The sequence below is a fragment of the Coregonus clupeaformis genome, chromosome 24 (assembly GCF_020615455.1).
Source record: "Coregonus clupeaformis isolate EN_2021a chromosome 24, ASM2061545v1, whole genome shotgun sequence".
Taxonomy (NCBI): Eukaryota; Metazoa; Chordata; class Actinopteri; order Salmoniformes; family Salmonidae; genus Coregonus; species Coregonus clupeaformis.
Window position 1 is genome coordinate 51,266,068 of NC_059215.1, and position 27,470 is coordinate 51,293,537.

The 27,470-nt window shown below is 40.1% G+C and overlaps 1 protein-coding gene across 4 annotated transcripts; it reads left to right on the top strand.

Moving 5' to 3' along the window:
- The first annotated feature begins 462 nt into the window (after positions 1-462).
- LOC121560512 (tumor necrosis factor receptor superfamily member 14-like) lies at positions 463-27,470 on the top strand. 4 transcript variants are annotated; one of them, XM_045207321.1, is made up of 10 exons: positions 463-561; positions 17,246-17,299; positions 17,687-17,840; positions 23,893-23,998; positions 24,091-24,375; positions 24,524-24,611; positions 24,729-24,892; positions 25,061-25,080; positions 25,319-25,367; positions 25,603-27,470. In XM_045207321.1, the coding sequence occupies exons 3-10, from the start codon at positions 17,811-17,813 to the stop codon at positions 25,686-25,688; spliced, it is 828 nt and encodes a 275-aa protein (XP_045063256.1). In that variant the 5' UTR covers positions 463-561; positions 17,246-17,299; positions 17,687-17,810; the 3' UTR covers positions 25,689-27,470. The 4 variants fall into 4 exon arrangements, with proteins under 4 accessions (XP_045063256.1, XP_045063258.1, XP_045063255.1 ...); XM_045207323.1 differs by having other exon boundaries at positions 17,702-17,840; XM_045207320.1 differs by lacking the exon at positions 463-561 and adding an exon at positions 10,737-10,831.

Sequence of the window (27,470 nt, forward strand, 5' to 3'; positions counted from 1 at the left end):
ACGTATTGAGACGTTATATTTTCTTTAAGTAGCCTAGTTTTGTTGTTTGGCTACTTGAAGAGAATTAGGGCCTATCACTCGCAGCCCACCTCTTCCAATGCATTATGGGAAAGTGTGCATCGAATTCTACTAGATGAAGAGTCAATTAGTATAACATCCTGGCATTTAAACCATACTTGATTTTCAAAAATTCACATACTATAAAACATGCGATTGAGTTGTTTCCCGCTATTGATTTCGGTAGGGTATCCCCATATCTAATTGATCAGCTGTTGTCAAAGCCGAAATGACTGACATCTGGCCATTTGAAGTATACTAGATTATTTAAATATCACATACTATATGTACGAAAGACTACTGAGAGTAAATATCAGTTCATCATAGGAGCCCTGTTTCTCCGCCCACAAGTGTTGTGGAGCACAGCATGCGGGCCAATCTTTAACTGAGAAGGAAGTAACTAGAGAAAGTACACAAACCGTGATAAGTTCCAGCCATCTCCTGTGATGACCTTCAGTTAGCATTCTTTAATTTAGCCAAGGCCAGTGTATGTCCTTCAGAAATGTGAGTTCATATTTCTTACAATTCATGTGTTGTGGACGCACTCCGTTATGCTAATTATCGTTTTTACCGCAAGTTAGCAACTGTAACCCTGCTAACCCTGTTGTTTGTCATCTCATTTCAGACATTTAGCATTTCAGTGTCGAGTGTTGATAAAACAAGTTTACTGGAGAACGGAGACCAAGTAGAGACTTTCGGACTAGGTGGATGATTGTATAATATAAGGCAGTTTATTCAGAGGTAAAGATATCTGTAAATAGCGTGCACGGACCCGTTCGTCAACCTCGTAGGGAGATATCTGAGAGCGCGCCCTAAACATTGTGTGCTGACATTTTATACAATAAAATAAAGTAGGTTGATTCTAGGAGTTCTGATCTTCTGATTGGTCCTGATGAGTTGGTCGAGGTCACTTCCATTGCATTGGCTCTGAGTCGGGTTGTCTGTCTTCAGATGTTCAGCCTAAAAGAAGGGATTTTGTGTGTGCGTGTGTTATCAGTAATAATGTGTGTGTGTGTAATAATGTGTGTGTGTGTGTGTGTGTGTTTTGTGTTTGTGTGTGTCATAGGAAAATGTTCAGCCGAAAGAGGGGATTTTGTGTGTGCGTGTGTTATCAGTAATAATGTGTGTGTGTGTGTGTGTGTTTGTGTTTGTGTGTGTCATGGGAAAACTCGTGAGTTGGAAGGACTGAGAGACCTATGGCGTGGGTGTTGTTCTTAGCCACCTGCTGACAAGGCCGACAAGATAGAAGTCTTTGTCCATTGTATTAAATCCGAAGGCCCAACACAAGATGGGTCATGCACAAAATTTTAGCCAGACCAAGCTATAACATAATATATTTACTACGACAAATCCCTCTCTTCACGTCTCCCCAGAGACGTGACCAAGTAACAGTAAAGAAGGAAAACTTAAGACGTGACACAAGCTAACAGTGTAATTGGCAAAATAGGGAAAACTTTATCAGAAGATAAAGTTTTACATTCCCCCTCTTCACGTCTCACAAGAGACGTGACATAAAGCTTAAATGCTGCAATTTGGCAAAATAGGAAAACTTTATCAGAAGATAAAGTTTTACATTCCCCCTCTTCACGTCTCACAAGAGACGTGACAAAAGCTTAGATGCTATTCATCATCCAGATATCCTTGGTCAGCATCGTCAATAGCAAGCAAAGGAAACATCTGACCGTTATCTGCAGGATGCGGATCAATAGCGGTGGTTATAATCCTGGTTGTCAGCGTCCGTATGCATGGAATGCAACAGCATCCACAAAGCACTAGAATTGCAGCAAAAACAGAGATGGATACAAGTATAGAAGAAACAAGCGTTTTATATTTACCAAACGCATCCATCCAAGAGTCCCACATTGAAGTATCCACCCCTGAGTGGCTCTTCATTTTGCCATTAAGAGTTCAGTAACCCTTCCAGGGCGACAGTCAAGCTGCCATCTGTGGCTGTATTGTTGGGAATAAAGGTACAACATTGTTCACCAAACATAGCACATACTCCTCCTTTTTCAGCCAGGAGCATGTCGACAGCAATACGATTTTGGAAAGCCATGAGAGAGGTCGCAGCCAACTGGCCATGCACCGCCTCAAAACCTTGTTGTGTCCAATTGCCTAATTTTTGAACATTAAAATGGACATAATTGATTCTGTCAACATTTTTATTAATTGTGCACCACCAGCAAAATGAAGATTCAAAACCTGCGGCTACTTGGTCAATCAATTTATACTCATCTGGTACCCCCTAGGGACCCCAATTGCATCAATGTAGGTTGGGTCCCCATGAGTAGGAGCCCACAGCGCGCCTGGTCCTGGTAGGAATTAAGTCAGACACATGGGTCACCAGCTCCTGAACACCTGTTGGATACACAGAAATTGGTAGCAAAAGAGAGACTAGTGCACAGGTGCCTGTGGCATTTCCAGGCAGTCCATCAAACAGATGAACGCCTCCACACCACCACCAGACATCAGCCCTGGAAACAGGTTTAAACTCAGCATTAGGCGTATAGATAAACCGACACCATCCAACAGGTACCATACCCAACAATGGTAGACCTTTCGTGAGATTAACACAGGTAAAGTTAGCTCTAGCCACCTGATAGGGAAAAAATTGGTTTCTTAGTTGCTTTAGTAACCAAGGGATGAACTACGTCCCCATAGTGTACAATTGGCGGAAGGGTTGTCATGTTTCATGACAGACAGGAAGCATTCTGGCGTAATGGCGGCAGGGATAATGCGAAGCAATGGCCGTGCCTCCATACAAACCACACAACTCTGATGAGTCACCTTTGCCGCTTCCTCAGTCAACAAGAGCCAGTTGTTAGAAAGGCCGGAGACACCTGTAGCGGTCAGGATTGCATCATCCAAAGTAGGTGGAGTGGTAAGTAAAATAATAGAATTATTCTTATTACCATTTTCATTAATAGCCTGTGCTTTTGTGTTATTAATATGACAAATTCGAACATTCCAATGGACTGGTGCAGTGGTACAGCTTACATAAGGAGCAAGTCTAAAGTCCTGGCAGCCTAATGCAATACCAGGATAGATAGTAAATTTGAGTCCTTTAGAGCTTTTTGTCAAAGTCAAGAGTTTCCTCCATTGTTTTCCTAATGTAGTAGAGGTGCAACTGGACCAGTCATAATTAGTCTCACATACCAAGTTTGTCCAAGTCCAATCGCTATGGGTGTCCCCCACTGTCATATACCAGTCCCAGTCACGGTAGTAGGAAAGGTCTCTGAAGTCTACCCACGGCACTGTCGCAGTAGTGGTAACATTAAAGGGTATACATAATGTGGTGCTTCTATACAATTGTCTGGGCCCACAGGAAAGGGTGTTAGAGACAACTTGTCGTTTATTTACGTGGTGGCTGTGGCTTACATTCTGATCTGGGCTCAATGTGTCGGAGTGCAGGTTGATCGGACGTATGGTTGTGGCATTGAATGTGTCGTTAGGTTTACTAGTGGGTGTAATGGGTGTCTGTGTCATGTGCTGTACTGACCAGAGTATGATTCCTAGAGTAACCCCAATAGTTACAATCAGCAAAACAAGGAGTGGAGCAGAGCACCCCAGTCTCTCCCATGGTGGTCTGTCCCTCCTCTGTCTTTCCCCTCCAGTATCTGAAGATGGGAGTCTCCTCCACATATTCAGATAGTGTTGGTGTCAAGAATTTGATCCGAATTTAATGTGATTAAATCACTTCTGACTTCAGTCAGGGTTCTGGAAGGAGTTGGTGCTGGTGTACAATGTGTCAAGTGGTGCCAAGGTGCGCCTGATTTACCCTTGACCTGGACTGAGTGTGAAGTAACCTCCTTCACTTCGTACGGTCCAGTCCACCTGGGATCTTGCCACTTTCTCTTGTGAACCTTGATCCTTACCCAGTCGCCAACTTTTACCTTCAGCAGCGCCGGATCTCCCGTCAGCTCCCCCTCTTGGACCTTGTGAATCTGTTTGGAGAGAGCTGCAGAGAGTTCCGTTAGTTTTCTCACATATTCAGACATTACAATTTGTTGTACATCAAGGGCGGGCATATGACCTCCCTCCTTGGTGGACCAGGCATGACTCTACCAGTCATAATCTCATGTGGAGAGAGATGGGTGCCTGCTCCTGGAGAGGCTCTCATGGCCATCAACGCCAGGGGCAGAGCTTCAACCCACGTCAACTTTGAACCTGCACATACCTTGGCTATCTTAGCCTTCAAAGTTTGATTGGCGCGTTCCACGAGGCCCTGAGATTGCGGCCGGTACACAGACCCAAACTTGTGCACAATGCCGAACCTCTCCTCCACCTGTCTCAGGTGTTGGTTACTGAAATGGGACCCGTTGTCGGATCGAATTTGTCTTGGAACCCCATACCTTGGTATGAGTTCAGTCTGCAGCCACTTAATGACCGACCTAGCATCCTCACGTGCTGTTGGTATTGCCTCAACCCATTTGGAGAATCGATCTACCATTACCAATAAGTACCTTTTCCCATTAGTTACATTATCAGCCCCCCATGTCAGTGTAATCTATGCTAATGTCCTGAAAACATGCATTAGGTACTGGGTATGAACCCATGGGTGTTTGGAAAGGTTTCTTTGGGTTGTGGCTGCCACAAATGCTGCACTCATCACAAAACAAGTCTGTCATGTCCTTAATGTGTGGGTGCCACCAAATATGGGAAACCTTCTGTAAAGTTTTGAGTTTCCCTTCATGGGTGGGCCCATGAGCCTCACGTATCAGCTCGGGACAGAGATTAGCTGGGGCCACCAACCTGCCGTCATGGCATCTCCAAAGTTCATCAGGTCCTTTGGTGGCTCCCATCTGTCCCCATACCGAGTGCTCATACGGGCCCGCTGTGAATTGTAGTTCCTTTATGTGTTGGTCTGTGAGTTCTGTTCTAGCTGGTTGAGTCTGCAGCACCATCTGTCTTGGAGTGTAGCCCCCAGCTTTCTTGGCTGCTTTGTCAGCTGCGTCATTTCCCTCGCTGACTTTGTTCTTGAGTTGCTGATGTCCTTTGCACTTCATGATGGCCACCTGCTCAGGTAGTGAGACTGCTTTTATCAGTCTCTCCATTTGTGCCTTGTGTTTGATCGGAAGGTTTCCTGTTGTGGTGAAGTTACGTCTGACCCATTGTGGTCCATCTGTATGGACTGCTCCATGAGCATATGCTGAGTCAGTGTAGATGTTCACAGTCTTTCCTTCAGCCTTTTCCAGGGCTTGAGTCAAACCAATGATCTCAGCTAGTTGGGCTGAGGCAGGTTGTGGGATGATGTCTGATTCCAGGGTCACGTGTGACCCGTCTGGAAGCTGCTGTACCACTGCATATGCTGCTATGTTCCCTTCTTCTCCTCTATAGCAGCATCCATCGGTGTACAACCATAGATCAGGATTGGTAAGGGGGTTCGTTTCCCAAGTCTGGTCGCAGTTTCAGTTCCTGTGCCGCCCTCTCTTCGCAGGAGTGTGCCAACCCTTCTTCTGCATTGAGTGCGTCTGCCATGTTTTTGTCGGTGTTGACAAAAGTAATGTGTGATTGGGTGCATTTATTCTGGATTTTGTTCTTTCTTTCAGCGCTGAACGTGAATTCCTTGCTCATCAGATATGCTGCAACCCCATGGTGCGTATGGATTTCCAATTTGTGGCACATTACCAGGTGGGCGGTTTTTTCAATAGCTTTTGCCACTGCAGCCACGTACCTGGAACATGTTGTCTGACCTGCTTCAATATGGTCCAACTTAGAGGAATGATACATCAGTACTCTTCTCTCCCCCTCTTGTTTCTGAAAAAGGATGGAAGAAGTGAACCCCTCCTTTTCAGAAACATCAAGATGAAATTTGTTTTTGTAGTCGGGTGCTGTCAGAGCTGCTGCCACCGAGAGATCGGTTTTTAGGAGAGCAAACGCTGTTGATGCTTCAGGTGTCCAGGTAACTCTCCTTCCTGTCCACACACTATGGTACAACATCTGATTGTTGGTGTCAGGTGCATCATGTTTTCATCCCAGTCATCGGTATATGGGTTGACATCATTATCAGTCACATTAAGTGTACAGTGTATTTCAGCTTGAGGAGTCTTGTATGGGTGAAATGTGTAAATGAGTTGTCTCAGCTGGTTGAACTTGAATTGAACCTCAGGGGTTCCTTGGCCGGATTCGATGCACTTCAACCAGTATATTTCTTGGGTCAGGGAGAGCACTGGGGTTGGGATGATGGGTAGCATCAGCACCTAACTGGATGAACTGGTGTGGAGGTAATGGGATCAATGGAAACCTCCACACCCTTTTCGGTAAGGTAGATTGAACATTTCAGTTTGCACAATAGGTCCCTTCCTAATAGGTTGATTGGACAGTTGGGACAATATAGGAATTGATGCTTCAAATTGGAAGGGCCCCATTGGAAGAGCAATGGTATGGTCTTGTTTTGTGCTTCGGGTGTTCCTGATACCCCCACCACCTGTATTGATTCCGAAGAGAGTGGTTGACGAGATCTTATGGCAGAGTACGTACATCCTGTATCCACCAAAAATTGGTGGGTAACTCCCTCCACTTCACACATGACAGTTGGTTCAGTATGAAGTGGAAAATGCTGACCCCCATTCCCGTTCTGTGGTGGTGGGCAGCTTCAGGGCCAGGGAGGATATTCGTCTGACATGCCCTGGAAGGTAGGAGCTGGCTGCTGGTTAGGCTGTTGGTTTGGGTCTTGTTGTGGGTGGTTATATGCTGGTAGGGCAGCATGTGGCTGGTACATCGGTCTTGGGCCTCCTCTTGATCTGAAGGCATAACCTCTACCCCTGTTTGCCAGCCAGTGTTGCTGTTGAGGACTAGGTGGTAATGGACACCATCTGACAGAGTGGCCATATTGATGACAATTGTAACAGGCCCCCCCATTACCTTGTGGCCTTGGCCGTCTCCATTGAGTCTGGTATTGTGGGGGTCCTCCCCTTCCTCTACCTCTCCATTGTGGTGTACCTCTGCCTCTTCCCCTCCATTGGGGTTGATGGTTAAATTGTGGGTATTCCTTACAATCACGCCTAAAATGTCCAGCTCCTCCACAATTGTAACACAGGTAGTTCCCTCCTTTTGGAGGACCTAATGGGGTGCCCTGCTGAGGCCATGGTCGTGGTTGTGGGCCAAAAGTCATGGTGCCTGTTAGGCTGTATAGTGAGGTGGGGCCAGGAGTGGTGCTGGCACTGGCCTCTGGGGAAGCTGCTTCAGTGGCCACACACATCGTATCTGTTTTCTTTGGTTGCACCCTCCTGCTCTCCACTATTGCCCATGTCCCTATTCTCAGCTCTTCCTCGGCTTTCTCAACTGCCACCTCTAGTCCTTTCTTCATAAAGGTGAGTTGCCCTTTAGGCGGGGCACCCCCGCTAAAGTAACCTGCCTGTGTCCATTTGAGTTTCACTCCCTCCCACACTTTCTTTACTGTCTTATACTGTTCTTTCCCTCCCGCTCTATCCTGTATTCTTTGATCTAGATATTCATTAAATTTGAGTTTTGGGACGGTAGTGGTTGCCATGGTTATACAGTTTATTAGACTATCTTGGTGCTCTTAGCCCGTCACTGGCCGAATCCAGCAATGTATTCTTGGCGCTGACTGAGATTTATCTCTGATGTCCCACCCTCGTACACAAAAAATGTTCAATGCTTTATTATTAGGAATTATTTTGCAAAAGGTATTATTGTTTTTCAATTATTCGAATTATTATATATTTTCCCAAAAGGTATCAGAACCGCCCTTTTGGAACAATATATTAACAAACTCGAGCGCTTCCAAAATAATTATCAATTTAATTTTAGGAATTATTTAGCAAAAGTTATTATTGTTTTTCAGTTATTCGAGCTATTATATATTTTCCCAAAAGGTATCAGAATCGCCCTTTTGGAAGAATACATTAACAAACCCGAGCGCTCCCAAAACAATCATCAATTTAATCCCAGGAATTATTTTGCAAAAATCATTGTTGTCTTTCAGGTACTCGAGCTATTATATACTTTCCCAAAAGGTATCAGAATCGCCCTTTTGGAAGAATACACCAACAAACCCAAGCGCTCCTAAAATAATTATCAATCTAATTCTAGGGATTTATTTAGCAAAAGTTATTATTGTTTTTCAGGTATTCGAGTTATTATATATTTTCCCAAAAGGTATCAGAATCGCCCTTTTGGAACAATATATTAGCAAACTCGAGCGCTCCCAAAATAATTATCAATTTAATTTTGGGAATTATTTTGCAAAAGTTATTATTGTTTTTCAATTATTCGAATTATTATATATTTTCCCAAAAGGTATCAGAATCGCCCTTTTGGAAGAATATATTAGCAAACTCGAGCGCTTCCAAAATAATTATCTATCTAATTCTAGGAATTATTGAAATACCAACACCGCAAGAGGGAAAAAGTTCAAGTCAGCTTTTAGCGCAGCGGCTACATAACAGGCAAAATAGGACTCGGTGGTCCTCTTAAAAGTTATCAACTAGTTAGTCTCATGAAACGGCCAATCTTACACAACATTCAGGTTATCATTTCAACAATTACATTTTTCATTACATATCAGCATCAACACGAATTCAGTTTAAGTTCCTCACAGTACATATAGTTGAGTGCCACGTCAACCAAATTGCCCGACTATCTGAACTTGTATTTTTATTATTATTTTTTGATTCTCCTCAAGGAGACTCCCAGTCGTTTAAACCATTCAACTGGCGTCTAGTCGGGAGAACCTTTTCTGGACTTGGATTCTCACGGAATTAACTCAACCCGACTATCTGAATCTTTTTATCAAGTCACCAGATCCTTCTCTTGTGGATCAAATAAAAGGGTCCATCGCTTGTGAACCAAAAACTGTAATAGGCTTCTCACTAGAAAGCCGCATTTCAACAGGAAATAAAACCACTGTAACTAGACTTCTTCTCTTAGAGTCACATTTCAACAGTAAAAACCTAAGATTTCAGATATCAACAGCAAAAAATAAAAGGGTCCGTCTCTCGTGAACCACAACCTGTAACTAGACTCCTCCCCTAGAGAGTCACATTTCAACAGTAAGAACCTAAAAATGCAGATATCTTTACATATGTGCCTTTTGAGTCATAATAGATATGTTATAAATTTATCAGTAATCCATACTCACGCCCAGTACTACTGATCATAATTTGGGTTTATCCTACAATACAATATGCAGATTTTGTTTTAACAGGTTCTGCTTACCTTTGTATTGACGGCCGTCTAGATCAGTTTCCTGAGGCGAGCTGGATTCCCGGCTGCTCCTGCGGACAGGTCACCCGTCCTTTCAGATCCGTCTCTTACTTGTCTCCTGTCTCTATCAACTTTTATGGACCGAATTCAGAGTTAGAAAACCCTCCTCTGCTACCAAGTTTTGTTGATAAAACAAGTTTACTGGAGAACGGAGACCAAGTAGAGACTTTCGGACTAGGTGGATGATTGTATAATATAAGGCAGTTTATTCAGAGGTAAAGATATCTGTAAATAGCGTGCACGGACCCGTTCGTCAACCTCGTAGGGAGATATCTGAGAGCGCGCCCTAAACATTGTGTGCTGACATTTTATACAATAAAATAAAGTAGGTTGATTCTAGGAGTTCTGATCTTCTGATTGGTCCTGATGAGTTGGTCGAGGTCACTTCCATTGCATTGGCTCTGAGTCGGGTTGTCTGTCTTCAGATGTTCAGCCTAAAAGAAGGGATTTTGTGTGTGCGTGTGTTATCAGTAATAATGTGTGTGTGTGTAATAATGTGTGTGTGTGTGTGTGTGTTTTGTGTTTGTGTGTGTCATAGGAAAATGTTCAGCCGAAAGAGGGGATTTTGTGTGTGCGTGTGTTATCAGTAATAATGTGTGTGTGTGTGTGTGTGTTTGTGTTTGTGTGTGTCATGGGAAAACTCGTGAGTTGGAAGGACTGAGAGACCTATGGCGTGGGTGTTGTTCTTAGCCACCTGCTGACAAGGCCGACAAGATAGAAGTCTTTGTCCATTGTATTAAATCCGAAGGCCCAACACAAGATGGGTCATGCACAAAATTTTAGCCAGACCAAGCTATAACATAATATATTTACTACGACACGAGTCTTATATATCCTGTGGTTATATGGATGTATTCTGTATAAATTATGTGGGTATTTTGTTAGCAATGAGCCGTGTGGATGCATTATACATTCAAGTTCATGCACGCATGACTGTAAGTCGCTTTGGATAAAAGCGTCTGCTAAATGGTGCTGCTCAGTAGTGCTGTGTGGTTGCACTCCTCTGACCACTCCCTTTTTCAGAACCACACACAAACTCTTGGTTAACACAATTGTCAAGCCATACACTATCTACATTCTTCCAATAAGAAAGCTGTTAAAACAATCAATATGTGTGTATCTTTTAAGGTATTTGTATAATCTGTAATTTGTTATACAGGCTAGCAAATGTTATCATTGTCTGTTTGTATACTTCTTGTAGGTATGCTGATGTTTCTGCAATAACAAAATAACAAAATATTAAAAAGGACTACTGTTGCCAGGAAATGTCCCGCCATCACATGATCCTTCTGAGCCTGTGTAGTGAACTGATTAAACAAAAAAGCAGGTTGATTTAGTTTAATGAACATTTCGTCACTGATAGTTTGTATGGAGTTTTTATTTTTTTAATCCGCCAGTACAGTAGGTGGCGGAATGCAAATATAATTTTTGCAAACGCCATTACACCAAATAAGGAGAAGGTGGGAAGGGTTAAAAAAATCTGAGCACTAACCATGGAAAGGCCCTCATAATCAAAGTGTAAACTAGTCCGAGTTCATCAGGACAGGTAAGACTTCTCTGTTACATGTGTAGGAAAAGTGTATTCAATATTGATTAAATATGTGTAATATCGTATTTTGCAACATGATTTTCGTGTTCGAAATGAAACGTTAGCTAAAGTAGTATTTAACGTTGAAGTTGGTGCTAGCCCTAAAGGACACACGCCACGGTTCATTGAAGTGCATGCACTGTCCAGACGTTTGTGTAGCCAAGACAAATGGTAGTTTATCAAAGTTACATTATTGTACCTTCATTATGCTAACCTAGCTACTTTATTGGCTATCTACATACATGATAAAATACAAACACCAAGAGGCTGGTCAGCGTTGTTTTTTTTAGCTACATACAGGCTTAAAGGGTAACGTTAGGTAGCATAAACGTAACTACATGTAACATAGGTGACCCGACCGGCTCGATTCGGTCGTATGCAGTGGTGTAAAAAGTACGCAATGGTCATATTTGAATAATTGTAAATATACCTTAATAGAACATGACTCAAGTAAAAGTCAGCCAGTCAAATACTACTTGAGTAAAAGTCTAAATGTATATGGTTTTAAATATACTTAAGTATCAAAAGTAAATGTAATTGCTAAAATATACTTAGGTATCAAAAGTAAAAGTAGAAATGATTTCAAATTCTTTATAATAAGCAAACCAAAAGGCACCATTTTCTTTTTCTTTTTTATTTACGGATAGCAAGGGGCACACTCCAACACTCAGACATAATTTACAAATGAAGCATTTGTGTTTAGTGATTCCGCCAGATCAGTGGCAGTAGAGATGAACAGGGATGTTCTCTTGAGAAGCATTCAAAATGTAATGAGTACCTTTGGGTGTCACGGAAAATGTATGGAGTAAAAAGTACATTATTTTCTGTAGGAATGTAGTGAAGTAAAAGTAGTCAAAAATATAAATAGTAAAGAACTACTTAATTAGCGATGGTGTAAAGTACTTAAGTAAAAATGCTTTCAAGTACTACTTCAGTAGTTTGTTGGTATCTGTACTTTTACTATTTTTATTTTTGACATCTTTTACTTTTACTAACCTACATTCCTAAAGAAAATAATGTACTTTTTACTGCATAGATTTTCCCTGACACCTAAAAGGACTTGTTACATTTTGAATGCTTAGCAGGACAGGAAAATGGTCCAATTCATGCACTTATCAAGAGAACATCCATGGTCATCTACTGCCTCTGATCTGGCAGACTACTTGAGAGCTCTTCTTTGTCTACACCCATTCAGCATCATTCACACCCTCATAAGCCTTAGCCCCACCATTTCTTTAAATGTGCTATACAGAGTGAGTACAGTAGTGTATTAAACAACCAAAGATTGCAAGACTAAAGGCTGGTTTATACTACGTCTATCAACATATCTGTAGACAGTTGTCGCAGTGACATCATGAACATTCTATTGTGGTCCAACATCAAACTTGTTGTTATGAAAAAGTATAAACACAAAAAACGACAGGCTGCATGACTGGTGTATTTTAACACCAATAAACCCATCCATATTTAAAAATGAATTTGGTTTATGTCAATCTAGCAAACCAGGCAACTAAAAGCAACTTTCTAAACAATTATTTGGTTAGTTTGTAGCTTGTTGGCTAGCTAGCTAACTTTAAGTTAGCTGGCTAGCCAGTTCAAATAATGACCATATTCTACTGTATACCTGACATCTTAACTTTAACTAATTTGTATTTGTTATTACGTAAAATAAACTCACAAGATCATTATTTACAAGTTAATGGCGAGCTAATTACAGAAAATAGCTTACAGTTGTGAGTTTTACGAAATAAAAGCAGGGCATTCTACCGGAACATTTTAGAACTTGGACACTGTCTCGTTGGCCTAACGTCTTATCCGAATTTGACTTTGGTGCAGGTCATGTTAGCTAAAGCTAACCAACTAGCTAGATTAAATGTTAGCTAGCTAGCTAACATTAGGCTATAATTAGCAATGCAAATGGCTCTGAGATACGAATAATATTACTACACAGATCATACACGTAATGTTAGCTAGTGAGCCAGCCAGCTAATGTTAGTTAGCTAGCTAACAGTACACTTTAACTTACAATTACAAAATTAGAAACGTATAATATCTGAAAATGTAGCTAGCTAGACTCTCTTACCCGTATACATGGATGAACGCTTCTCCCTCTCTGTCATGGATGCCATGGTTGCCCTTAGTTTGAAGATGTAATCCGGAGACAGGTGTTTTATACAACAGCCTTCTTATGTGTGTTCTCTTTTCGACTCCCTCCGCATTATTTGCAATCAAACGGCTGAATTTTCTCCATCTCCTTAGCTATCATACTCTGCTTCCACCGGGCATTCAACTGATTTCAAAACTCGGTCCTCCAGAAAGTGGAGCACATTAGCAACACTTATGCAGTTCTTCGTGATATCTTTCAATATAGCCGTGTAAGAAAGGATTACCTACACATACTGAGCAGGTTCATGTTATAGACAGAAGCGTGCTACATGGCAGACCAATCCGAACTTATATCACGGCATGTCCAGCCCATCCATTATCTCAGCCAATCATGGCTAGCAGGAAGGTTCCTGTCTTTTTCCGTGGCTAAACCAACTCGTAATTGAACAATTTAATTCGTATTTACAGATTGCATACAAGTTTGTTATTGAAAGTTCACATGTTCCAGCAGGCATTTCTGCCAAAAACGTATTTCGATAAAAAATAAATGTTTACATTCAAATGCCTCTCCTGTGCAGTAGTGTCGAATGACATTGGCCTAGTTTCCTGAAACAAGTCACATATGGCTTTGCGTTAGTATACACATCAAAAGTCCCAACGCACCACTCAGCCCGTACTCTGCCTGCGGCATAACCAATCAGAGCTGCAGTAGGCCTATATGCAGATGGTCCTGTGCCATTTACTTTGAACTGGACTGTTTACACTATGAGCCGGTTGTGAGTAGATGCAGCTCTCGCTTTAATCTCAAAACAAGCGCATGTAGCCACGTGTGCACATTTAGTTCATATCCTTTACTAGTTAGTGAGTTATTAGCCCAGTTATAGATAATTTGCAGTCAGCAATATGGGAGTGATGGCTTTCTACAAGAGCACAAAATGTGTACATTTCTAGACATCTTTGAAAAGCAAGTCAGTTAAAGTTTTTTTGCCTTAAAAGGGGCAGTGTTGTATTTTGAGACAGGCTTGAATAAGCCAAGTAGCCAATTGGCAGAGGGTAGCATAATTTGTCTGATTCTCTGTAATAATAGTGCATTTTGTAAAGTTGTTTCTTGCATCAAATAACACATTTTCAGTCACCTCTTTGTCTGAACGACAAGTGGATAAACAGGTTAATGTCAAGCCCTGAATGCTTTTTTCCAAAGTCTAATGGAATGTAGGTCTACATTGAACACCACACATTGGCTGCTACTGTAGGCTGAATGATAACAGCTATTGCCATGTTAAAATGTTATGGGATGCATTTTCTCCATTGTTTTTGATGGTAGGCCATTCTGGTAGGCCTACATTATGATCAAATAGCCACAGTAGCCTACGTGGCCACTGTTAAAACTGTAACTGAAAGCAGGTACAGCCTCAGTGTTGCACAGAATTTTCACAACGTTAAAGTTTGCGCTCAGCAGACCTGAAATTAGTTCAGTGCCGAAAAGTGAACATTGGTGTCAACATACGTTGTGTGTGTATATATAGTGTATCTTTTCCATAACCAAAAATATTGTATTTTCAGCAATTTGAAGCTGGTGTACAAAAACGAAAGTAAAATACGCAAAAACTAAACTTAAGAACGGGAAACATAGAAATAGCTCTTCTTAGACTTCTGTTCAATGAGAATGACAGATCTATAACTCACATTTCTATGTGAATTTGGTCGGGTCACTCAAAAAGTTACATATTGCAGCTTTAAAAGCGTGCAGACTGAGTTAGCGAACAAAGCCAGGGGGAGGCGGTGCTTCACTGGCCGATGACGTGTCGGGGTAATCCAAAACAGATTCTAGATGTCAGCTAGCGTGCTAGCACTAAGCCAAGGTGGAAAAAGTTACAAAACTCCCGTAGCCTACTTCACAGAGAACATCCCGAAAAGTTGACAAAACAAAAAAGACGAGGTACTACACAATAAGAGCAAGCAGGTATGATTTTCTCTTTCGTTTTGAGCCCACTGCAACAAGGCACCAGAGCCTGCTGTGCTAACAGGTTCCCACTAGATAAGTGACAAAGTCTGAAGAGCATGCTGCCAAAGATTTTTATAACTAACCAAGATGGACCACATCTTGTCATTTCCAATGGAAGCAAATTAATCATAGTGGGCAGAACAAGCAGGGAGGTGGGCAGAGCCAAGCACGAGCTAGCGAGATTCTATTGGCGCGTTCGAGCATGTATTTGCATATTTCTGTTAGGGAACGCCTACTCTGTGAAGTGCACGTGTGCAATAACTTTCACTCCTTCTGAACAACGCAATTAAAAAATAAAATAAACTTCGGCAAAGGGTAAAGTCTACAAAACGTAGTCCACTCTGTTCATAATAGGTTCTAGTTTTGGGAACAGAAAACTGTATTGAGATCAAATGTTTCATTGATGAGAAAATTAGCAGAATGTCGGCCAAAATCCATCTCGCTCCATCTTCTCCCACTGCCGGCCACTGGGTTTCCTCTCATCACCATATTTGGTAGTGAGTGGAAATGCCAACCGGATGCTTCAGATTTATACATCAGGTAATTAATCTGGCTCATTGTTCTATCTGTGATGCTGCCTGGCCGAACGTGCTCCTTGTTTACATCACACTTCCTGTGATTGATGGATTACCTGATGTATATCTTGCTCATCACCGCCAACATTTGGTCTGGAATGTAATTACATGCTAGCATGGCTAGTGGCTACTGTTAGCCAACTTGAACTAGCATATGAACCAAGGGGCCAGGGTTCCGGTCTAGAAGGACGGTTTCGACTGCTCCTACAGTTTTGCTTTGGTACTGCAGTTTAACTGACGCCCGGCCCAGAAAGACAATTTCCATACACGGCCGCATAGAGATGTCAGATTAGAAAATTCCTAATGAGACACTTTATTCATCACCTTTGTGCACAAAACATCCCATTGAATTATTCAAATAATTGTTGCTGAGGCCGTGTTTTTTTTTTTCATCACTCAGATATTAACATATTGCGTTCATCCAATGTATGCCATGTTTTTGGATGACGTGATGACATCGGCGCTGCTCCCGAATGCTAGTGCCATGTGATGTTGGTCCGTATAAACTGGATGCAATCCGAGTATAGACGGTCCATGAATTGGCGTATGTGAATGTGAGTAGATTACCTTGAAAACAACGGGCGGACATCTTGGACGCAGTCTCCAGTTCTTATTATACTTCAGTGATACGAACTATGTAGTTTAAATTAGTGGATTCGGCAATTTCAGCCACACCCGTTGCTGACAGGTGTATAAAATGGAGCGCACAGCCATGCAATCTCCATTGACAAACATTGGCAGTACAATGGCCTTACTGAAGAGCTCAGTGACTTTCAACGTGGCACCGTCATAGGATGCCACCTTTCCAACAAGTCAGTTCATCAAATTTCTGCCCTGTTAGAGTTGCCCCGGTCAACTGTAAGTGCTGTTATTGTGAAGTGGAAACGTCTAGGAGCAACAATGGCTCAGCCGCGAAGTGGTAGGCCACACAAGCTCACAGAACGGGACCGCCGAGTGCTGAACCACATAAAAATAATCTGTCCTCAGTTGCAACACTCACTACAGAGTTCCAAACTGCCTCTGGAAGCAATGTCAGCACAATAACTGTTTATCGGGAGCTTCATGAAATGGGTTTCCATGGCCGAGCAGCCTAAGAACAAGCCTAAGATCACCATATGCAATGCCAAGCGTTGGATGCAGTGGTGTAAAGCTCACCGCCATTGGACTCTGGAGCAGTGGAAACGTGTTCTCTGGAGTGATGAATCACGCTTCACCATCTGGCAGTCCGACAGACAAAATAGGTTTGGCGGATGCCAGGAGAACGCTACCTGCCCCAATGCATAGTGCCAACTGTAAAGTTTGGTGGAGGAGGAATAATGGTCTGGGTCTGTTTTTCATGTTTCGGGCTTGGCTGTCCTGCACAGAGCCCTGACCTCAACCCCATCGAACACCTTTGGGATGAATTGGAATGCAGACTGCGAGCCAGGCCCAATCGCCCAACATCAGTGCCCGACCTCACTAATGCTCTTGTGGCTGAATGGAAGCAAGTCCCCACAGAAATGTTCCAACATCTAGTGGAACGCCTTCCCAGAAGAGTGGAGGCTGTTATATCAGCAAAGGGGGGGACCAACTCCATATTAATTCCCATGATTTTGGAATGAGATGTTCAACGATTAGGTGTCCACATACTTTTGGTCATGTAGTGTATGTAATAACAGCAAAACATAACTATGTTTGTACTTATAGGTAACCAGATCGTGACTACAACTACGTCTTTGACCACATTGTGTTGTTACACTGGTGAGTAAAAACTCATGCTTCCTACCCTTTAAATGACATTGCATTCTATATTGTTGGCATTACATTCTATATTGTTGGCATTACATTCTATATTGTTGGCATTACATTCTATATTGTTGGCATTACATTCTATATATATATACGTAAAAATGTATGCGCACATGACTGTAAGTCGCTTTGGATAAAAGCGTCTGCTAAATGGCTTATTATTATTATTATATTATTATTATATTGTCATTACATTCTATATGTTGGCATAACATTGACATATACGATAAAATTCCCTTGAACCAAAAATGATCAGTTCTAATTTAACATTTTGTTAGATATTGTACGGCAAATATTTAAATATTGTATGGTATTAAACTTTTCCAATAATTGTATTAGTGTGTGACTCTCAAGGTCTACATGAGGAAGGACGACAACAGAGATGTTGCCATTGTGATAGTTAAAAAGTAAGAATCCAGGGTGGTGGACCTTCTTCCACTGAGATGTTGAGGATTGGAGAACCATGGCTCGGTTTCAAAGCTCGATATGGACGGTAAGTTAAACGTTTTTGGTTTTGTAAGCTTAGTAGCTTGGCATCATTTCACGCTACAGCAGTACTTGGCACCAGATAGGATACACCAATGATGTAGAGTGGGGAAAAAAGTATTTAGTCAGCCACCAATTGTGCAAGTTCTCCCACTTAAAAAGATGAGAGAGGCCTGTAATTTTCATCATAGGTACACGTCAACTATGACAGACAAATTGAGGGAAAAAAATCCAGAAAATCACATTGTAGGATTTTTAATGAATTTATTTGCAAATTATGGTGGAAAATAAGTATTTGGTCACCTACAAACAAGCAAGATTTCTGGCTCTCACAGACCTGTAACTTCTTATTTAAGAGGCTCCTCTGTCCTCCACTCATTACCTGTATTTAGGCACCTGTTTGAACTTATCAGTATAAAAGACACCTGTCCACAACCTCAAACAGTCACACTCCAAACTCCACTATGGCCAAAGAGCTGTCAAAGGACACCAGAAATTGTAGACCTGCACCAGGCTGGGAAGACTGAATCTGCAATAGGTAAGCAGCTTGGTTTGAAGAAATCAACTGTGGGAGCAATTATTAGGAAATGGAAGACATACAAGACCACTGATAATCTCCCTCGATCTGGGGCTCCACGCAAGATCTCACCCCGTGGGGTCAAAATGATCACAAGAACGGTGAGCAAAAATCCCAGAACCACACGGGGGGACCTAGTGAATGACCTGCAGAGAGCTGGGACCAAATTAACAAAGCCTACCATCAGTAACACACTATGCCGCCAGGGACTCAAATCCTGCAGTGGCAGACGTGTCCCCCTGCTTAAGCCAGTACATGTCCAGGCCCGTCTGAAGTTTGCTAGAGTGCATTTGGATGATCCAGAAGAGGATTGGGAGAATGTCATATGGTCAGATGAAACCAAAATAGAACTTTTTGGTAAAAACTCAACTCGTCGTGTTTGGAGGACAAAGAATGCTGAGTTGCATCCAAAGAACACCATACCTACTGTGAAGCATGGGGGTGGAAACATCATGCTTTGGGGCTGTTTTTCTGCAAAGGGACCAGGACGACTGATCCGTGTAAAGGAAAGAATGAATGGGGCCATGTATCGTGAGATTTTAAGTGAAAACCTCCTTCCATCATCAAGGGCATTGAAGATGAAACGTGGCTGGGTCTTTCAGCATGATAATGATCCCAAACACACCGCCCGGGCAACGAAGGAGTGGCTTCGTAAGAAGCATTTCAAGGTCCTGGAGTGGCCTAGCCAGTCTCCAGATCTCAACCCCATAGAAAATCTTTGGAGGGAGTTGAAAGTCCGTGTAGAGGAGATCTGCATGGAGGAATGGGCCAAAATACCAGCAACAGTGTGTGAAAACCTTGTGAAGACTTACAGAAAACGTTTGACCTGTGTCATTGCCAGCAAAGGGTAAATAACAAAGTATTGAGAAACTTTTGTTATTGACCAAATACTTATTTTTCCACCATAATTTGCAAATAAATTCATTAAAAATCCTACAATGTGATTTTCTGGATTTTTTTTCTCATTTTGTCTGTCATAGTTGACGTGTACCTATGATGAAAATTACAGGCCTCTCTCATCTTTTTAAGTGGGAGAACTTGCACAATTGGTGGCTGACTAAATACTTTTTTCCCCCACTGTACGCAAGGTAGATGGATTATTTTAAATATGTTATTGGACCATAAACAGTTATGGCTCATTAACCTTTACGGACCAAATAATGATGATCCACACTTCTTTGACAATATATAATAAATTATCAACCCTGCAAGCAATTCAAGACAATATTATTATGGTGGGGGATTATAATACTGTTTTAAATAGCTCAATAGACCGTAAAGGAAATCACACCACAAACAATCACCCTCATGCTCTTAAGGAAATTGTGAATGTCATGGATACATTAGAACAAGTAGATATATGGAGGCTTAAATATACTGATCTAGTGAGATATACATGGCGGAGACTCAATCAAGCTAGTCGTATTGACTTCTTTCTTATCTCATTCTCGTTGGCACCAAAAGTTTAAAAAGTGTTGATAGGGGACAGAATGCGGTCGGACCATCATATAATTGGCATATACATTACTCTTACTGAATTTCCACGTGGGCGAGGATATTGGAAATTTAATCAAAGCCTATTGGATGATAATTTATTTATAATTAGCATGTGCCTTTAGAGGCCATGCAATTCAGTACTCATCTCGAAAACAAAAGCAATTTAGGTCAAAAGAGTTTATACTAACAAAGGAAATAGAAAGTCTAACAGAACAGATAGATGGCAATAAAAACTGTAACATAGAGGCTCAGAATAAATTAGAGGAAAAACAAAAAGAAATGGAGAAACTTATTCAAGAAAGATCAAGTGTAATATATTATAAAAATAAAGCAAACTGGATGGAATATGGGGAAAAATTCACAAAATTATTTTCTAATCTTCAACATAGGAATGCTACCAAAAATAACTTAATGAAACTGGTTACAATTGACGGAGTCACCCATGATTCACCAAATGATATTTTGAAGGAGGAAACAAAGTACTTTAAGCATATGTTTTCTTTTCAGTCGCCTCCATCTCCTCTAACTGAAGCTAATTGTAGAGATTTTTTTCTATTGATAATGTAAAATTAACAGCCATACAGAAAGACTCATGTGAAGGTGAAATTACAGAGGAGGAACTTCTGGATGAAATTAAAGACTTTAAGTCTGGGAAAACTCCAGGGTTGGATGGCATACCAGTCGAGGTATACCAAACCTTTTTTGATATACTAAGAGGACCGTTATTAGCATGTTTTAACCACTCCTATGTAAATGGTAGATTATCTGACACTCAAGAAGAAGGTCTGATCTCATTATTACTGAAACAGGATACAAGTGGAAAATATAAAGATTTCGAGATGAGTACTGAATTGCATGGCCTCTAAAGGCACATGCTAATTATAAATATATTATCATCCAATAGGCTTTGATTAAATTTCCAATATCCTCGCCCACGTGGAAATTCAGTAAGAGTAATGTATATGCCAATTATATGATGGTCCGACCGCATTCTGTCCCCTATCAACACTTTTTAAACTTTTGGTGCCAATGAGAATTGGAGGTCCCTTAAAAAATTGGAGGCCCCTTACACTTCAGTGTTGTGATGCAAAATGTATAGCGCATAGAATTAAAAAGGTATTGTCGGATATTATTCATTCTAATCAGACAGGTTTTTTACATGGAAGATACATTGGAGATAACATAAGGCAAGTATTGGAAACAATAGAACACTATGGAAAATATGGGAAACCAGGCCTGCTATTCCTAGCAGACTTCGAAGAGGCATTCGATAAAGTACGACTGGGGTTTATATATAAATGCCTGGAGCATTTCAATTTTGGAGAATCTCTTATAAAATGGGTCAAAATCATGTATAGTAACCCTAGGTGTAAAATAGTAAATAATGGCTATTTCTCAGAAAGTTTTAAACTGTCAAGAGGAGTGAAAAAAGGTTGTCCACTATCGGCATATCTATTTATTGTGGCCATCGAAATGTTAGCTATTAAAATCAGATCCAATAATAATATCAGAGGATTAGAAATCCAGGGCTTAAAAACAAAGGTGTTATTGTACGCTGATGATTCATGTTTTCTTTTAAATCCACAACTAGAATCCCTCCACAGCCTCATAGAGGATCTAGATACATTTTCTAACCTATCTGGATTACAACCAAATTATGACAAATGTACTATATTACGTATTGGATCACTAAAAAATACAATTTTTACATTACCATGTAGTTTACCAATAAAATGGTCTGATGGTGATGTGGATATACTTGGAATACATATACCAAAGGAAATAAATGATCTCACTTCAATAAATTTTAATAGAAAGTTAGTAAAAATAGATAAGATCTTGCTACCATGGAAAGGTAAATACCTGTCAATTTGTGGAAAAATCACCCTGATTAACTCTTTAGTATTATCCCAGTTTACCTATTTGCTTATGGTCTTGCCTACGCCTAGCGAACAGTTTTTAAAATTATATGAGAAAAAAATATTCAATTTTATTTGGAACGGCAAGCCAGAAAAAATTAAAAGGGCCTATTTCTATAATGAATATGAATTCGGAGGACAGAAATTATTAAATATGAAAGCATTAGACCTATCACTAAAAGCTTCAGTCATACAAAAGTTATACTTAAATCCGAACTGGTTCTCAAGCAAATTAGTAAGAATGTCTCACCCAATGTTCAAGAATGGCCTTTTTCCCTTTATTCAGATTACAACCTATCATTTTCAGTTATTTGAAAAGGAAATCATCTCCCAAATATCACTATTTCTAAAACAAGCCATAGAAAGTTGGTTGCAATTTCAATTGAATCCTCCAGAAACGACAGAACAAATAATGCAACAAATATTGTGGTTAAATTCAAATATACTAATTGACAAAAAACCTTTTATTTTTTAACAGAATGTTTAAAAAAGGTATAATCTTCGTAAATGATATCATCAGTAGGACTGGTGGAGTTATGTCGCACATGCAGCTAACAAAAATATATGGAAATGTCTGCTCTACCCAAAATTACAACCAAATAATTGCAGCCTTACCGCAAAAGTGGAAGAGGAAAGTGGAAGGGGGAGAAAGTAAGGAACTTGTCTGTCGGCCTTGCATTAAAGAACATAAATGGTTAAGGAAAACTGTGATAAATAAAAAAAGTATATCAGTTTCACTTAAGGACCAAATGATTGACAGCCGTCCCATATAAATTGCAAAATAGTTGGGAAGAGATTTTTGACGTACCGATCCCATGGCGTAGTGTTTATGAACTGACACGCAAAATGACACCGGATTCAAAAATTAGAATCTTTCAATTTAAATTATTATATACAATTCTTGCTACCAATAGAATGTTATTTGTACGGGGGATACAATCTTCCCAGCTCTGCAGATTTTGCTGTGAAGAGACAGAATCATTAGATCATTTGTTTTGGTTCTGTCCATTTGTAGCTTGTTTTTGGACACAGGTCCAGGAATGGCTAAAGGATTGCAATATTTACCTGGAGCTAACCTTGCAGATAGCATTACTGGGTGATCTTAAAAGTCATAGTCAATCGATCAATAATATAATAATACTTTTAGCAAAAATGTTTATTTTTAATTCACAATCTGTAGAAGCAATGAGAATAGAAAGGTTCAGAAGTTTTGTAAAACATCACAGTACGGTTGAAATATATATGGCAAATAGAAATCCTATATGGATGGTGTTAGATAGATGAAGATAGATGGGAGGTATTGAATGGAGTTGAAGGATGGGACTAATAACAAATAACAATAAATAATAACAAGATAACTAATAATGTAAGCATACTGTGTCCATAATAAGTATATAGGAAGTATATAGGTTGTATGTTGGGAGCTTTTGGGAAAGAGCACAGTTAGAAAGATATGGCATTTAGAAGCAAACCGGATGGACATCATGAAAATGATCGGAGAGGTTGAGAGTAGAAGAAGTTCAGGAGCAAAACAAATAAAATAGAATTATTGTAAAATTGAATGTAAGGTGTAGATAGTAAGTATAGGCTGGAAGTAGAGGCCTGGGCATTGTTGTTCACTAATTTACTCCAAGTAGGGAAAGGATGGCGGGGTTGAAAAGTAATAAAGGGGAGTATATATATAAAAAACACGGGGGATTGGAAGTGATGCAGACAATTACATTGATGGAAGTTACAATCTTTCTGCAATATTAAGCTGATCTATCCCCCCCAAAAAAAAAATAATAAGAATAAGAATAAAACATTTATTTCCTGAATAATAAAAACATGGAAATCTTAACTATGCTTTCTCTCAATTTGAAACTGTCAATCGCTCCTCAATCTGAAATCTCCTCCTCTCACATCTCTACTCTAACCCCAAACTCTCTTCAACCCTGCTTTGCCAATGTGTGACCCCTCCCCCATTTTTCAACAGTGGTAATGTGTTACATTTACATTTACGTCATTTAGCAGACGCTCTTATCCAGAGCGACTTACAAATTGGTGTTAATTTTCTCTATTTACAGATAGACCTACCAATCATGTTGACGCTTCTAAACATTGAACTCTCTATCGCATGTGGTAGAGCAGAGTACAGAATAGTTGATAGGTGCTGTCCTATGTGTTCGCCAGGTAAGGACCAGTTCTGTATACTATATGGATTATTATGAAGAAAATACATTGCAATACCAATCAATCCATGACACTGACCTTCTATCCCACAGGAAACCAGGTACATAAACACTGTACAGAATTTACAAGTACTTCCTGTGTCCCCTGTACCGACTCCACTTTCCTTGATGAACCCAATGGTCTTACGGCATGCATACTGTGTACCAACAACTGTGACCCAGGTTTTGGCTTAACGGTAAAGCAGCGATGTACACCTTCATCAGACACTGTCTGTGGGACACTGGAGGGGTTCTACTGTCTAGACCCAACTAAGGATGGTTGTAGAGCAGCCCAGAGACACAGCAGCTGTAAACCTGGTCAATACATCAGCCACACAGGTTGGTCTTCTGTCTCACTCATTATACTAATTGTGTTGTCATAATTCAATTGAGTCAAGTTGGTAACTTGAGTGTGAATAATCATTACAGTGAATGGAATTAAATAAAAATGAATTTTTCATTAACGTTTCAACATGTATTTGTGCAGGAACAACATCTACAGATACTGTGTGTGTTGACTGCCCTGGTAAAACGTATTCAGATGGATCATTAACATCTTGTCAACCACACACAGAGTAAGTGTGGACATTATTAGTTAGTTGAAATGGTTATTCCACTGAAGATATAAAAATACAATCATTATTATGCTCAAATAGAATCTTTAAAAAACTATATTTATGTCTTTGACATAGATGTGAATTCTTGGAAATTGAAGCAGGAACTCCTTGGTCGGATTCAGAATGCGGAGTAAACTCACTTCCCACAGCTGGAATCATAGCTGGTGTTCTGATATGTTTCCTGATAGCCACCATAGCTGGTGTTTGTTTATTTATAGTGAGAAAAAGACACAATTTAGGTAAGATTACTGGAATTAATCTGTACCATTCATTGTTTTCATTGCCTGAGATATTCAGTATACTCTGTAAATGCTACATGTTCTACTTCTCATAGTGTAGATTACTGTTTGTTAACGTCATGGTTACATATGTTTATTACAATATTGGACATCTTGACTTTTTTATAGGCCCCCAAATACTGACACAGGTATGTTTGGAAATCTATTAATATCTTTCATCACATTGTGTTACTAAGTGATCTCTTCTGGCTGTGAGATTTGAATTTAATGGGCCAGTTTCCCAGGCATAGGTTGCGCCTAGCTTTGGACTAAAAAGCACTTAAAATTGACCTCCAATGTACGTGCTTCTTAGTCCAGGTCTGGGCTTAATCTCTGTCTGGGAAACTGGCCCAATGTGGTTTACTAATTACTGATTCTGTCTGATAGGCATTCCCAGATCAGGAAATACCAATGCTGTCTGAGGAAACTGTAAAAGGTAAGGCAAACTTTCAAGGTTTTCTAAATATGTGTACGGAATAGTTTTTGAGTTAAAAGAATTTCAAACATATTTATAAGTAAATGTATATGGTTTATTACTTCATCAAGTCATCAATGCAAAGACATGATATGATCCAAGAATAAATTACTCTGGATACAAGCAATTGTTCTACAAATCATTGTCCAGAACGTAAATTAATTACTGATGAATTACAAATGACTTCTCTCCCCAGATTCAAGCCCCCATCACAGTCAGGTGACTCAACATTCTGTAATATGTGGTCCGCTGGCTGGTCCAGCCATCAATGGTGTATCTTAACACTACATGTTAAATGTGATATTGTAGAATCTGGTTGGTATAAAAACAGGATTCTACAGCACGTTCAAAGAATATGACCTCTGGGTAGAGGATCACTGTGCATTGACAATGACTATTATGTGGCTTAGTGTATGAATCATACATTAGCTTCCACCCACACTGGAACATGGCCCCAAATCCCTCAAAGTACAGGCTTGGTTGAAGCTCAACATTCTACATGTGAACAGAAGCCAAACTGAAGCCATACCAAGTTGTCACCCCACACTTTCAAGTGCATCCACAGCCTGATTAGCCAAGAATATTCCAGAATGCACTATATTAAATCTGGTCCAAATAGCTATAAAGTGCCTTTCTGTATGCTGTCCTCTCTGTTCTAGACTGATGATGTAAAAAGGGCTTTAAAAATATATTTATTAGGCTTTATAAATGAATTTGATTGATTGTCCTTTATTTTATTTACCCATAGCTAGAGCATTGCGTTACCTCTAGGCCGATACAGCGCCTTCTCACATAATGTGTGAAACAATTGTAACGTCATTATCCAATTAGTCAAAAATAAGTTCCCAACCATGTTGATTGACTTCAAATTAAATGTCTGCCGAAACTCACAGCATCGTTCTCATCAGCAGGCTACACTAGGACCGGACACAACCTCTAGCCACATAGGGCCTACAATGTTTTATCCATCAAAATAAATACCATCGTAAAAATAATGAATTGATTGTGTTAAACGCACATATCTTTTTCCAACATGAGGCATTAATAAGTAGTATTTTTAAATAATCAATGGGTATTCATTAATTTATAAGTCCAAAAAAAGCTGTCATCTATTTGATAGATCACGTAGATTCAATTGACAAGTCATCACATCCGTCATTCAGTGGATCATACAGTTCAACATGTTGCACTTTATATACAGTTGAAGTTTGTCCAATTATATCAGTACGTTACTGTACTGTGTTGCACTGACTGTCCTCAAACATGTGAGGTAAAAGCTATCACGTTTACTATGTCCCAGTTAAATCAGTTCAACTGAAGAGGCTAGTTGACGAGGAGAAATTAAACTACTGGTTACAAATAGATAATCATATTTCTGGCACCATTTAGCCAAGATGATTGTCCATCACAGTCTTTATCAGTTAACTTTACTACAGGTTTCGCTACAATCTTTTGTATCCCCAACTGTTTACAGAAATATGAGGTAGGCCATAAGATACACTAGAGCTTCTGCTGTGACTTCAAAATCACCAAATGACCTGGGAAGATGTCAACATTATCCAGCAAGTTCTTTACAGAATAAAAAGTGGTATAACCAAAGTTTTACACTGTGCAATACTCCCAATTGGAATAATATCCATTTTATTTAGAGATGAATGTTGTCTAATGATGAGGGATTTGTACAAAGACTGAGTCAATTTTAGAGGCCAATTTGTCCTGGAAATGAACACGACAAAAAGGAGTTGGAAAAATTGGTAATATGATCTCACAAATGTTTATGTAATGGATGTACTTGAAGGTTGAATATAATGCTGTTAAATTCAATGCAGTTTTGCTAAACAATGTATGTGCTGTGTTTATTATTTAAAATGCATGGATGACATCTACAAAACCAAAACAGCAATATTTCATGCAATGTTTTAAAGCTTCCAAATTGTAATGCCCACCGTTCATGGGTAAAGGCTTCCATTAGCATGGGAAATTACCATTTTTATTATTTTAGTAAATATTGTCAATAGCACATTTTAGAGCTCTACTGAACTGTAAATTAAAGTACAACTATTA